The following is a 14,567-nucleotide window of genomic DNA, read 5'->3' on the forward strand; positions in this document are numbered from 1 at the left end:
GGAATTCACACAGGATTTCTATGGAGCTTTTTATAAGAATATTCAGGATCATCACTGCAGAACTTAGTATCAGTTGTGTGCATTCCTATTTGAAAATCTATCTAAACCACAAACCCTAAGGCATTACCTGATGATTGTGGCAGTGGTCTTGTTTATGAGGAAGGTAGGTGTAGAATTACCTTCTCTGATCCAAGTTAGGTTTAGAGCTTCTTTATCACGTAATTCACAGAAGGCACATCGACGGAAGTTCCCCAAATCCATCATCTTCAGGCAATTTTACTGTGTTTGGGGGTTGGGTGCGGGGAACTACTATCTTTAAGGCCCTTGGCCTTGCAAAATCTCTCTTTGAAGCATTTGTGATGTTATGAATGATCTGATTGGTATCTGTTCCGATTTCAAAATCCTTTGCCCCATCTCAAGTGAGATGTATCCCTTCTACCCCTTAATGACCTTTCACTATGCCCTCCTTGCCAACCCCCAACTCTAAAAGCACCCTTTTTCTTGGGGAAGAAAACATAAATAAAAAGCTATCGCCTTGCAAGCCTGGTAACAGTTCTTTCTTTCCATTAGTCACTAAACTTTTTAAATCAGTAGTTTCTGCTCTTCACCTGTATTCTTCAGTATCCATTCGTTTCTTAACCTCTACTTTCTGTCCGCTTTACTCTGCTGAAAGTGGTGTGGTCCTTTCCTGCTCCAGCCTCTTGGAAGCTGTGACATGGGAGCCTTCCTCCCTTGGCTTTCATGACACTGTTTTATCCCTTGTTTCTTTCTACATTTCTGATGTTTCTGTCATGGTTTGTTGTGGTTGTTGTTTGTTTTTTTCTGATTCTTCCTCCTCTTTCCGATCTCTGAGTGTCAGTATTTCTGTATTCTTTCTCTCCCTTCTCACCTTTGATGACTTGATCCATGGTTTTAGTTTCCTCTACCTATTACTTTCCCTAAGTATCTTTCTCTGATCACCCTACTGGAAGTGATAGCTGCACTTTGAATTATTATAGTACTATGTATATATGAATTGTACTTTTACAGCTACTACTTTATTACATAGTTATTTGCACACATACTTGATTTTGATTTTCCCACTGCCAGCTTGTTAAAGGAAGAGGATATGTTTGTTTCGTTTTGTTCTTGTCTTACTGTATCCTTGTTATACCTAGTATGTTTGCTCTGGGTCTTATTTGTTGAAGTGTATAGTATACCTCTTCTTATCTCTCTATTGTGTAATCCCCTTGTAGCTTGTCTTCTGTTGCTTAAGCACAATCCCTTCTTTTTTTCCCCCAATGACTCTTTAATTTACAGGAGCTAGTGGTTCGTTTCCTCAAGCGAGCATCAAGTAACCTCCAGCACTCACTGAGGATGGTATTACCCAGTCGGAGACTGGCACTTCTGGAGCGCAGAAGAATCCTGGCCCACCAACTGGGTGACTTTATCATTGTGTACAACAAGGTGGGTGGTTCATCTGTTAGTCTTGTGCTTTGGATTGCCACGCGCTGTCAGAAACAGGCTAGAAGCCTCTGTCCAGCTGGGCGGAGAGGTTCTTCTTCCCTTTTAGCATTATCACGTGCTGTGTGGGATGTTATGGGGAGCAGGACGTCACTCCCTAACCCAGCTGGTCTGAAAAGCTACTTATTACTTGTGAAGGCCCAGGGGCCGTAGTTCACTCTCATCCAAAGGCACATTCCTTTTGAGTGTTGTTGCACCTGAGATGAATCCTGAGCTATGTGAATTTGCATTGTCATTATTGTGCTTGGAGACAGTGGTGAATTGACTATTTGAGAGCAAATTTGAACTGTGGATTTAACACAGTGACACAGTCTTCCTTCCTGAGAGAGTTATACTTTGTTCTCTAGAACATTTTAGATAGTGACTTCGTTTTACAACCAAGCCCAGAAAATAGACTATTTAGTGAGAGTAGTCTGCAAAGCACCTTTTATCCAAGGGTCTTAGAATGCTTTAGAAATGTCATTTTGGGGTGGGGGGAGCGGGGAGCATGGTCATTTTTCAGAAAGGAAAGCTGAGGCCTGGAAATTTAAATAGTTTTTGTGAAATGTGTGGAATGGTCAGTACAGTATCAACACACCAAATCCATAGCTACATAGCTACTCCAGCTCTGTTGAGAATTTTGGGACAACTTACATAAGTGAAGAATTTACTCAATTTGGATGCTGCTATAGGAGTATCTTCCAAGACCTGTCTTTCCTCTCCCTAACTGTAACAAAATACAGTATCTCTGTTGTCATTCTATTAAAGCTTCAAGTGTGACCACAGACATTACCAAGCTCTTTTTTCACTGGGCTACCTGAGTAAAAAGTAGAAACATGATAAAAATTTATATTTATTATGCAACTCTTTCTTGGAAACTCTAAAATGTTTCATGAAATAATGACAGAAAATAATATATCAGATTTATAGGTGGCAAAAGTACATGGAGGAATTAAATGTCTTTACTATAAAGACAAATTAACCCAAGGGTATTGAAACCAGACGATGAAGTATGCATTTATCAGGAGTCAGTTTTATCTTGTTTTTCTGTGGGGTTGGGGACTGGATAGGAAACAGAACAAATGGCTGGAAAGAAATTGAAGAAGAAACTTGAGGAAGAAGAGGAAGATGGGGTGAATACGGAAAACTTTCAAGAGTTCATCAGACAAGCAAGGTAGAAGACATTCTTAATAAAAAGTATCTTATTCTGTCTTCCACACTGCCCCATTCATTCCCAGTAGCCCCTTGTTTCTAACATATGGATGTGAGTAAAATCACTCTTAGGAGAAGAAGGGTTTCATAGGCTTGATCTCTCCATATCTCAGCCAATTTTTGGCTGTTGTCATGGTTTTAGTTATCAAAACACTGCTGCTGGGCATCTGGGCTGTATTTCTAGACAGCTTCAAAGTACACACCACTCTAAGGGCTGAGGGAGCACTTCGGAAAGCTGAAGTTAGAGGTTCTAGTGTTTACTGGATCTGAATTTATCCCTGACCTACTGATGCAGTGGAGATGACCACATTTTGCCTACGTTGAGTGGGTTGAGGAATTGGCAGTTTCTCAGCACTGTGAGGGTTACACCTAATGTATATAAAATAAAACAAGTCCTTCATGCTTAAGGTTAGCTCTTAGGTGTTGAAAAATCTCAGCATTCAGCTCTCTATCTTGATACAAATTAGCCAGGCCACTCTTTGCTACTTTGGAGACCTTGGGGTTTACTCTGAGATTCATAGGAGCAGTTTCCAAGGTTGTCATTACGGTGTATTCTGAAGATAGGATATAGGTTCTTTGTAATATTGCAGGAATATTTTGCTTATTTGAAGGCCACTTATCTGGAACATAGCCAGGCTCCAGGAAAAAAATGCAAAAGGCCGTTGAGGAGCTGCTGCAGATTTTACAAAATCCATGCATAATATGTTTACTGGAAGAATTCTATGGGCCCTCATCTGTTTCCTTACACTTTTCATTTTGTGGATGTTCATAAAAAGTGCATATAATTTCAATATTTGAAGTGACCTAGAGACCATCTGGTTCAGTTTCCATTGTATAGATGGTTAGGGAAATCTTCCTTGGTTACGCTGGTGAGTTTCCGTATTTATGACAAAGTGGCTTCTTTAGTGAATATATTCCAATTATCTAGAAGTGGGGTGGACAAACTGCCAAGGACCAGATAATAAATATTGCAGACTTTGTGAGCTACATGTGGTCTTTATAGCATACTCTTCTTTAAAAATATGAAAACCATTCTTAGCTGGGAGCCATACAAAAACAGCCTGCTGGTCAAGGTTGGCCCACTGGCTGTAGTTGGTTGACCCCTGATTTAGAACATGGCTGTCCAATAGAACTTCCTGTGTTGTAGCTACTGAGTACTTGAAATGTGGCTTGTGTAACCAAGGAAATGAATCTTTAATTTTAATTCATTTAAATCTGAATAGTCACATGTGACTAGTGGCTACTATATTGGACAGTGCCGATCTAGAATATTCACTGTGGAATGAATAAAACCTTGTCATGCTTTAAATTTTTCAGACTGCTTCATTTATATTTCTTTTTTACCATCTATTAATAGGGAGTTTCCAGCTTGTGCTTTTCGTTTTCCCCTTCTTCAGTTTACTCCATTTTCATAATAAAATCTGGTAGAAAGATTTTCCAGAACACCTTCCTGTTCTGACCATACTTTCTCTCCCCATTTCAGTGAGGCTGAACTGGAGGAGGTGTTGACTTTTTATACCCAAAAAAACAAGTCTGCAAGTGTCTTCCTGGGGACTCACTCAAAAAGTTCTAAAAACAGCAACAGTCTTTCTGATAGCAGGGCAAAGGGTGGTAAGTATATTGGTTAATTAATGAAAAATAAGAAGAACAAGTGAAAAAATGAGATGTGCACAGGGGAACCAAAAATATTATGTTGCCTAAGCACTAATAGACTCCAAGGTGGTAAAATTTTGCGTTGTGTGGGTAAGGGATGAGGAGGCCTTATATTTTTGTCCTAAAAGCGCAAGAGGGACATGGTCTAATTTTTTTTTTTCATGATAATTAACATCAGAGGGCTGTTTTCAAGACAAGCTAATAATACCTAACCTTTAGTGAGCGCTCATATTACTGTCTACTGGACATGATCTTATTTTTTTACTTCTAAAAACCATATGGAGTAGGTGCTATTATAAAACTTCTCTACAGATGAGGGAACAGAGCTGAAAGAGACAGAGTAACTTGCTCAAGGGTGCCCTGCACCATATAGTGGAACAGGAATCTGAACTTTAGTCTGCCTGACTCAAAGCTTGTGCTCTTAATCTCTGTTCTTCTGCCTCTCCTAATGATAATTTCTCACTCCTGTTAAATTTTTTGGTTCCTCCAGCTATCACCATTTGCATTTGGGGTAAGAGAATTCTTTGTTGTGTGGGACCATTCCGTACCTGGTGGGATGTCTAATATCCATAGTCCCAAGCCCTAAATGCCACCATCTTCCTTCAGTCATTGTGATAACCCAATGTTCCCACGCATTTCAAAAATTTCTCACTGCTGGGGAACTCCACGATTGGGGATTTGGAAGTGATGTGGACCAAACTATCTAGTTCATGTCATATGATCAAAAAATAGCAGCAATACTCAGTTATAAACAAAGCTTGCGCTTCAAGTGTAAGATTCTTTTAAAATCTAGATGGAAGCATAAGAGATAGATAATCAATATACTAATTTTGTAGTATGCTAACCACTGGATTCAAAGATGTAGATTTCTTTGCTGCTCTTAAGGCTATCATAGTCTAATGTGGAAAGAGCTGGGAAAATTGGTCATTTAAAATGTAGAGTGAGTTTTCCCAAGGAAACGGTGTTACTGTTTTAAAAACTGATTAGCTTCAGAGGTTAGTCTACAAAAGCCTATTTAGCTCACTGTATACTTAAAGTATTGTATTAGTAGAAATACTTCTGAGTCCAACCCTCTTCTTTGAGCTTTCCTAACTTACCTAAGTTCTAAAGCTAGTTTGTTTATCTGTTCATTCATTCCTTCTACATATTTTTAATGAACACCTATCATGTGTCAGACATTGTGATAGTTGCTAGAGATACAGGGACCAGGACTGTCACAGTTCTTGACTTTATAATATTTATTGCCTGCTGGATGAAGTTGGGTGAGGAAATACAGGAAGAAGGTTGGTAGGATCTGTGAAAAGATCCTCTAACAGTGTTGGGAAAGGGAGGCTGAGGAGTTTTTGTAATGAGGTTGGGGTAGGGAAAAGTGTGCTAGGCAGGTGAAGTCCTAGCTTGGCATTCAGGTAGTAACTTCTCCCCTGGTAGTAATGGGGAAGCCCTAACAGCATGTACTAGCAGCACCTGTTTGTACAGATACGTCCTCAGAAATTCTGGGGTTCATGTGTTAAGGACTACCTTTACATAATAATGTCTATACCTAGCAATACCAATCAAGAATAACTAGAGGGGCAGTAGGAAGGCCTCAATCAAGGGAACAACAGTATGACATTTGATAGTATCTGGACTCGTTTCAAACATGAGCAAACAAATGTGTGACAGTATTACCAGTGCTGGTGGTGATGGACAGAAGAGAATTCATATGTCCTTATTCTTTCATTCTGAAAGATGATCTGTAAAATGGCCTGTCTTAAGTTTTTGTATGAACCTGGCCCTTGAGAAAGATTTTTGGAATATTTCTCTAAGTATATGATTAGCTCTGGCTGTTCTGTTTCAAAATTCTGTAGTAGAAAAAAAACCTAATTTATTTTATTAGAGCGATTTTGTTATTGAATATACTGATCAATCTATCTAATAAGCAAACTCACTCAGCTTATTCAAGTAAAACTGAGGAGATTAAGATTCAGGGCTGTTGTAGTATCCAGGTATCATGCCAACAAATATTGGGGCTGTTCTTTCTATCTCTTGGCAGTTGCTTGCTCCATATATATCATGACTTCTTCGCTCCACTGTGTACCACCAACCAGTTTGGTCTCTTAGCTCCCCAAGTCTGAATTCTTGACAGAGGCATCTTACTGCCCTTACTCATTTTCTTTCCCAGGCATTTCCTAGCTTGTTGGCAGTCCATGGATGGCTGCCCTGGGTTTTGGTATCTTTTCCTCATTCAGTTAGCTGGAGCTGCGGTTGGGGCTAGTTGGGAATCATTTGGTTGGTGTCCCACTCAACAGGGCTGTGGGTGTGGCCATCCTTGGAAAAGTGTGGTGAGAAATACAATGGTTCCTAGCATTGATTACTAGTTGTGTTATATTTTGGAAACAAAATTATGTGTAGAGCAATGCTCTAGCATTTGATTAGTAACAGAGCCTAAGCTCAGTATTTATTTTTTATTTCAGATCACCCTGAAACGATGGAAGTGAAATTAAAGCAGCCCAAGCAGCAACAAGCAACAGAAATTCACTCTGATAAGTTATCTCGTGAGTGACTTCAAACCTACATAGATTTGCTGCTCTCTGATAAATCTCTAAATGAAAAAAAGTCATCAGATATTAAATGATTTTCGGGCATGTGACATTACTCCAAAAAGCTCCTTTTCTTTGTTTTTCCTTTTCCCTTAGAATTTCCTTTTACCTACTGATAACCTATTATCCTTCCAAGGAATTTCTCAGTTTCTTAATGTTTAAAATTCTGAGCACTTTTTTTTCTAGAAGGGTGAAAATCAGAGGGAGAGGAGTTAGCTGTCATTATCAGAAACTTTGTCCTGATGCCCTAACGTTTGTAAAGCACCTGCTCTGGTTGATGGAGGTAGTCCCAACACCAGCTTTCAGAAGGGACTAAAAATAAACTGTTTCCATTGCCACATTGTCTGAGTGGGCAGTATTCATTAAGTTCATGATGAATCTCATTAAAGTTTGTATTTTTCATTATGTCTATTTCATGCTAAGATTATTTTGAGGTTTAAAAATGTTTGCTTCGTGTTTACATACAGAATTTACATTAATTTTCCCTAAAATCTGTTTTTGTTTGTTTGTTTTTATTTTAATAGGATTTACCACTTCAGCAGAAAAAGAGGCTAAATTAGTCTATACCAGTTCTTCCTCTGCTTCTTTCTCTGGTCCTGCTGCTACTCTTCTGCAGAAAATTCCCAACACCCATTTGTCATCTGTTATTACCACCTCTGACCTCTCACCAGGGCCAGGCTACCATTCTTCTGTATCTCAGATTCCTCCAGCTATCCCCAGCATGCCTCACCAGCCAGCAATTTTACTGAGCACGGTCCCTGACAGTGCTTCTCCCTCCATCCATCCTGGGACACAGAACGTACTGAGCCCCGCTGGCCTGCCACGCTGTCGATCAGGCAGTTACACCATTGGCCCCTTTTCCTCTTTCCAAAGTGCTGTGCACATCTATAGCCAGAAACTGTCTCGTCCCTCTTCAGCAAAGGCAGGTGAGTGAGAGAATGAAAGGCACTCCACAATGTCAGCGTCTCCCTAGCCCCAGTTAAAAAAGAATGCCATCTCTTCCCTTTGCCTTTTCTTTTGAAAGGTAAAGGGACACAGGGTGCATAGTTCTGATGTGACTAAGGAAGAGTCTTGCATTTGGTCCAGTGGCACTCATTCACTGATAAGAAAATGAAACAACTTCTTTTAGGTGCTGGGGATAAAGAAATGAGTAAGACAAGGCTTCTGTTTACTGGGAGCTTACAGCGTAGTCAAGAGATAATTGTGGTATTTGTCTTTTTACTGTTGAGTTGTAAGTGTTCTTTATATATTCTGGGTACAAGTCCCTTGCCAGATACATGATTTAGAAGTATTTTCTCTCATTCTGTTGAGTATGTTTTTTCTAAGAATTTTATAGTTTAGGTCTTTTATCCATTTTGATGTAATTTTTGTATATGGTGTGGCATAAAGGTCTTAACATCTCTTTTTTTGCATGTGGTTGTTCAGTTGTCCCAGCATCTTTTGTTGAAAGACTATTATTTTCCTGTTGAACTGTCTTGGCACTCTTGTCAAAAATCATTTAATCTTAAATGTAAGGGTTTACTTCTGGAGTCTCAGTTCTCTTCCACTGATCTGTATATCTGCCCTTATGTGAGTACCACATTGTCTTCATTACTATAGCATTTTAGTAAGTTTTGAAATCACCAAGGGTGATTCTTCCATCTTTGTTCTTCTTTTTCATATTGTTTAGGCTATTCTGGATCCCTTGCATTTTCGTATGAACTTGAGGATCAGCTTGTCAAGTTTTGCAAAAATAGGCAGATGGGATTTTGATAGGGATTGTGTTGAATTTGTAGATTAGTGAGTATCTTAACATTGGTAAGATTTTTAAACACCTGAGTAATATCCACGTTAAGGTGAGTTACAGTTAAGCTATGTTTTATAAATAACCAATCTATATTAATCATTGTCTGATTTCAAATGAAATGGATATTGTAATATGGAGCTTGAATCAGAGATATGAAAGGGTCTACTTTAATAAGTCATAATATGAATATGTACGTATATGTGTATTAGTGCTAACTCTGAGTGATTATTCTTATGATTTAATCTTCTAAAATCAGTAATAATTATGTTCTGGTTTAAATTTTTTCTCCCATGTGAGAGAAATTCAGTAAGGTCAGTGTCTCCAGTACCTTGTTGTTGTCATCAAAACTTCTTTTTTAAACCTTCCTTTTTTTCATACCTTTTGCAGAGGAGGATAAGGAATGGAAGAAGCTAGTCAGTTCAAAAATATTTCCTAATTTCCGTTGTGATTTCTTTCTTGACCCATGGATTGTTTATAAGTATATTGTTTAATCTTCACATAGTTGGCATTCTCTATTTTTTGTGATTGCTTTTTAGCTTATTTCCACTGTGGTCAAAGAACATATTCTGAATGGCTTAAACAGTAGTAGATAACGATATATAGTTGACAACAATATACTTGACAACAATAATATCCTATAAGTGATTCGAGTCAAATTTTTCTATGGTGATTGAATAGTTTGGGGATGAGATTAAGATGTTATTTTGAATTTAGACTTTTTCAAGATAAATATACAGTATCAAGTCTCAAAGGTCACCACTGAAAAAATTAAAATATGGAAATTTAGACATGTGGGAAGAAGAAAAATGGATTGGATCGGGGGAAACACCCACAAACATAGAAGCACACAAGCGCGACGCTTAGAAAATGCAAGAAATGGAAACTTAAAAGATGGTAAACCAAGTCCTAATATATCAAGAATCAAATAAATATAAATGTGCTGAACTTGTTAGAAGAGTGTCAGATTGATTTTTTTTTTAAATTTATTTGTTTATTTATTTATGGCTGTGTTGAGTCTTTGTTTCTGTGCGAGGGCTTTCTCTAGCTGTGGCAAGTGGGCGCCACTCTTCATCACGGTGCGCGGGCCTCTCACTATCGCGGCCTCTCTTGTTGCAGAGCACAGGCTCCAGACGCGCAGGCTCAGTAATTGTGGCTCACGGGCCCAGTTGCTCCGCGGCATGTGGGATCTTCCCAGACCAGGGCTCGAACCCGTATCCCCTGCATTGGCAGGCAGACTCTCAACCACTGCGCCACCAGGGAAGCCCCAGATTGATTTTTTTAAAAATCTAACTGTATGTTGTTTACCAACGAAAGACACATGTAAAGATAAGGATGTGGAATGGTTGAAAGTAAAAGGATGAAGAAAGAAATACCATGTAAATACCAACCAGAATAAAGGTGGTGCTAATATATGCTAACTTAATTTAGTATATATTAGCTTATATTAGGCTTTAAGAGAGAAAATTTTCCTAACAGATACAGAGAGTAATTACATAAAACAGAAAGTTTAGTTCAGCAGAAAGATAAAACAGTTCTAAGTGCAGCTAACAAAATAACCTCCAAATAAATAAAACAAAAATTGATACAACTAATGAGGAATCTACAAATCCACTGTCTTAGCGGGAGATTTCCACATATTTCTGTCCATTATTAGTAGATACACAGATTTTGTAAATCAGCAAAGATAAAGAGAATTTGAACAAGATGATAACTTTATCTATTGCTCATTCATAATACTCTGTACCCAATAATTAGAGAAAACACCTTCTCAAGCACACATGATACATTTATAATAAACAGTCATGTCCTACATCGTAAGACAACAGATTTCAAAGAATTGGTATCATACAGCCACATTCTCTGTCCACACTGCAATTAAATTGAATGTCGACAGCAATGATACATAACAGATCCTTATGTATTTCAAAATTTAAAAGAATTCAGAGAAGAGATCATATGGAAATAAATGTAAAACTATTAGAATTGAAAGACAGTGAAAAAACTTCATGTTCAGATGTGTGGAGAGCAATGAAAAACAGTATTTGGAGGGAAATTTACTGCCTTAAATACTTATATTTGAAAAGAAGAAAGGCTAAAAATTAATGTGCTAAATATCTGATTTCAGATGTTATAAAAACAGCAATATTATATATCTAAATAAAGGAGAAAGAGAGATAAGAGTAAAGATAAAAATCAAAGACAAGAGTAAAAATTACAGAATTCAAAAATACAGTAGAGAAAATATCAGAGCCAAAAGTTCTTTGAAAAGCCTAAGAAGGTGGACAAACCTCTGGTGAGACCGATCAGGAAAAGAGAGAAGATATGGATAAATAATATAAGGAATGAAAAGCAGACAGAAAATACAAATGTAGCATAGGTGACAAAAATATTAGAATACTGTTAACCACTTTATTCCAATAAAATTGAAAACCTATGCAAAGTGGATAACGCCTATGAAAGTAAGTAAAATTGGTTCAAGAAGATGAAGAGGGACTTCCCTGGTGGTCCAGTGGTTAAGACTCCGCGTTCCCAGTGCAGGGGGTCCGGGTTCGATCCCTGGTCAGGGAACTAGATCCCACATGCATGCCGCAACTAAGATCCCGCATGCCGCACCTAAAAAGATCCCACACACGGCAACGAAGATCCCGCGTGCCCCAACTAAGACCTGGCTCAGCCAAAGAAATAAATAAATATTTTTTTTAAAAAAAGAAAAAAAATTATTAAAAAGAAAAAAAAGAAGATGAAGAAAGCCTGAATGGTCCTGTAACTATTAAAATAAGTTATACAGTAGTTTAAAAATCTCACAAAGAAAACTTGAGGCCCAGATGGTTTTATAGATAAGTTTTGACAATCTTTCAAGGGAAAAATAATTCCAATCTTAAACTCTTCTAGAGTATGGAAAAAGAGACAACAGTAATAACTCTGTGTGGCTAGTTTAATCTTGATAACAAAACCAATTAAGGACAGTATTAGGGAAATTGTAGATCAGCTTCATTTATGAACACCAATGCAAAAATTCTAATCAAAATATGAGCCAGCCACATCTAGCAACATATGAGAGAGATTAGATCCCATGAACAAGTTTATCCAAGGAATACAGAAGGGGTTTAACAGTAGAAAATCTATAAATGTCGTTTGTCATATCAGCAGATTAAAGGAGAAAAACTGTATTTATCCTCTTAGTAGATGCAGAAAAAGAATTTGGTAAAATTCTGTACTCGTTCATGATAATAACTCTCAGCATACTAGGAAGAGAAGGAAACCCTCTTTATTGAAAAAGGGTGTCTGCCAAAATCTCACAAGAGATATCAGTGTAAATGGGGAAATGTCGAAAGCATTCCTTCTAAGGTTAAGAGCAAGAAGAGGATGCCCACTGACATTTCTTCTATTCAGTGTTTTACTGGAGGTCAAGAGCCAGTATAATAAAACAAGAAAAAGAAATTAAAAGCATAAGGATCAAAAGGGAGGAAATAAAATTTATTTATTTGCAGATAATACGTTATCTACATAGAAAACTGAAAATAAGCTACAGATACACTTGTGGCATTAAGTACATTCACATTGTTGTACAACCACATCACCAAGAGAACAACATGCATAAAAACGATAAGGTGTCTAGGGATCAATTTAGGAAAGACTTTTATAAGGAAATTTTATAATACTTTGTTTAGAGACAGAGAAAACCTAAATAAATGAATAAATAGAATGTGCATGGATAGGAAGACTTAATATCATAAATATTTCAGTTCTCATCAAATTGATCTCTGGATTCAATACAGGTTCCAACCAAAATCTCAAGTTTTGTTGTTGTACTTGACAAGCCAATTCTAAAATGATAATGGATAGGCAAAAGACCAAGGATAGTGAGAATTCACTGAAGAAGAAAAGAGGGTGGAGGAGTATCTTATTAAGAATATAAAGATATGATCATTAAGAAAATATAGTATCTGAAAAGGTACAAAGTGACCAGTGGAGCAGAATAGAAAGTTGGAAGCAATCATACAGATAGATGAAAGTTTGATATATGACAAATGGCATTGCAGATAGAGGAAAACGATGCATTTCTCAATAAATGGTGCTGGGATAATTGGTTATCCATACAGGAAGAAAAGTGAAATTAGATCTCTGCCTCATACTATCCATATAATCACTTTCAGGTGCAAAACTTTAAACTTCTAGAATAGAATAAGGGAGACCATCTTTAACACCTTATTGTAGGAAACAAAAGTAAAAACATAAGCAAGATTCCTTCAGTAAGAAAAAGACAACCCAATAGTGGTATCAGAAAAGAGGTAACATGTGCTCAACATCATTATTAATCAGATGAATATAAATGAAGACAGCAGTGAGATTTTACACCCTCTTAAAAGAGGGAAGAATTAAGATACTTGACAGTACTAAGTGTTGGAGGGGATGTGGATCAGCAGGAGTGCTTATATTTTGTGGTAGTGTATCACATAAATTTGAAAATTCACATAAATTTGAAAATTGTTGTTATCACATACATTTGAAAATTCACATAAATTTGAAAATTCACATAAATTTGAAAATTGTTATCACATACATTTGAAAATTCACATAAATTTGAAAATTCACATAAATTTGAAAATTGTTGTTATCACATACATTTGAAAATTCACATACTCTGTGACTCAACTCCTAGCCGTATACACAAGAGAAGTTCTTCCACATGTGCACCAGGACATGTATGCAAGAGTGTTCACAACTGCACTGTTTATAATAGCGATAAGCTTGAAATAGCCAAAACAGCCATTAATGAGGGAATAGAAAAATAAGTTGTAATGTATTTCCAAAATGGAATACCAAGCAGCGGATAAAGTTAATCAATTTCAGCTATACTTAGAAAGGATAAATCTCGGAAGTATGGTATTGAGTAACAAAAGCAAGTCCCAGGAAATTACTACAATAGATACCATTTTTATAGAGCTCAAAAACAAACAAAATTAACTGTATTTTGTTTAAGTATGCATACACAAACACACACAGAAACAAAGAATAAAACTATATTTTAAAAAAAAGAAGACGGTGAATGATAAGGGAAGATTAAGGATGAGGAGGAACACATGGGTTGATAATGTTAATGTGACTCTTGAGTTGGGTAGTCAGTTCATTATAATATGTTTTATAACTTCTACATCAATTGTAAATAGTATTTGGTATGTGTCAAATAACATAATAGACATGAAAAAATATAGATTTTTTAAAAGTAGTGCCACCAAATTGTATATACAGAATGATCCTGGTTATATAAGCATTAATAAGACAGAAAGGAAACACATTAAAGTGTTTCCACTTTTCTGGGTTTTTAATATTTTTTCAATGGGTTGTGTGACTTTTATCATAGAAAAAATATTAACCTTGATTTTATATTAAGTAATTTCATTGTGCCAGAATTTCAGTGCTCGGAAATAATAGAATTCTGTGATATTATAGTTGAAAGAAGAAAATTGAAATCTGAAAGGAAAATCAATTGAAATTTTATAATATAGGATTATTGCTGTTTTTTCAAATATACTCAGGTTTGCTTTTATCCTTCTTTCCTTTTTGAGCTCTGTAAGAAGGATTGTGGATGATTTGACAGTGTGTGCTGTAAACTACTGACAAGTACAGTCACATAACAAGGAAATCAAGAATTATAATGAGTTTCAAGGCTACACATTTTTTATTCATTAATTCTAGGATCAATTATTCCCCACTACATATGATGAAAATTCTTTTTTTGTGAAGGATTCATAGTATGCAAAAACACAGTAATAAATGCATGTAACAATTTGGTGGTAGGAAGAGTTTCTAGAGTATGGTACGGATTGATTTTTACTTCTGTGAGCATCTGA

General features: G+C 36.7%; 1 protein-coding gene across 12 annotated transcripts in view; it reads left to right on the forward strand.

Moving 5' to 3' along the window:
• Nucleotides 1–14,567, forward strand: part of TTLL5 (tubulin tyrosine ligase like 5) — a 325,193-nt gene that overhangs the window by 122,896 nt on the left and 187,730 nt on the right. For 10 of the 12 annotated variants that reach the window (XM_057543387.1, XM_057543385.1, XM_057543390.1 and 7 more), the window contains 5 exons: nucleotides 1,300–1,446; nucleotides 2,553–2,656; nucleotides 4,178–4,305; nucleotides 6,801–6,881; nucleotides 7,451–7,852. In XM_057543387.1, the coding sequence (XP_057399370.1) occupies nucleotides 1,300–1,446; nucleotides 2,553–2,656; nucleotides 4,178–4,305; nucleotides 6,801–6,881; nucleotides 7,451–7,852 (862 nt within the window). The remainder of the gene's footprint in view (nucleotides 1–1,299; nucleotides 1,447–2,552; nucleotides 2,657–4,177; nucleotides 4,306–6,800; nucleotides 6,882–7,450; nucleotides 7,853–14,567) is intronic. The other 2 variants (XM_057543396.1, XM_057543395.1) reach the window with 1 other exon arrangement.

This window comes from Balaenoptera acutorostrata, chromosome 3 (genome assembly GCF_949987535.1).
Source record: "Balaenoptera acutorostrata chromosome 3, mBalAcu1.1, whole genome shotgun sequence".
Taxonomy (NCBI): Eukaryota; Metazoa; Chordata; class Mammalia; order Artiodactyla; family Balaenopteridae; genus Balaenoptera; species Balaenoptera acutorostrata.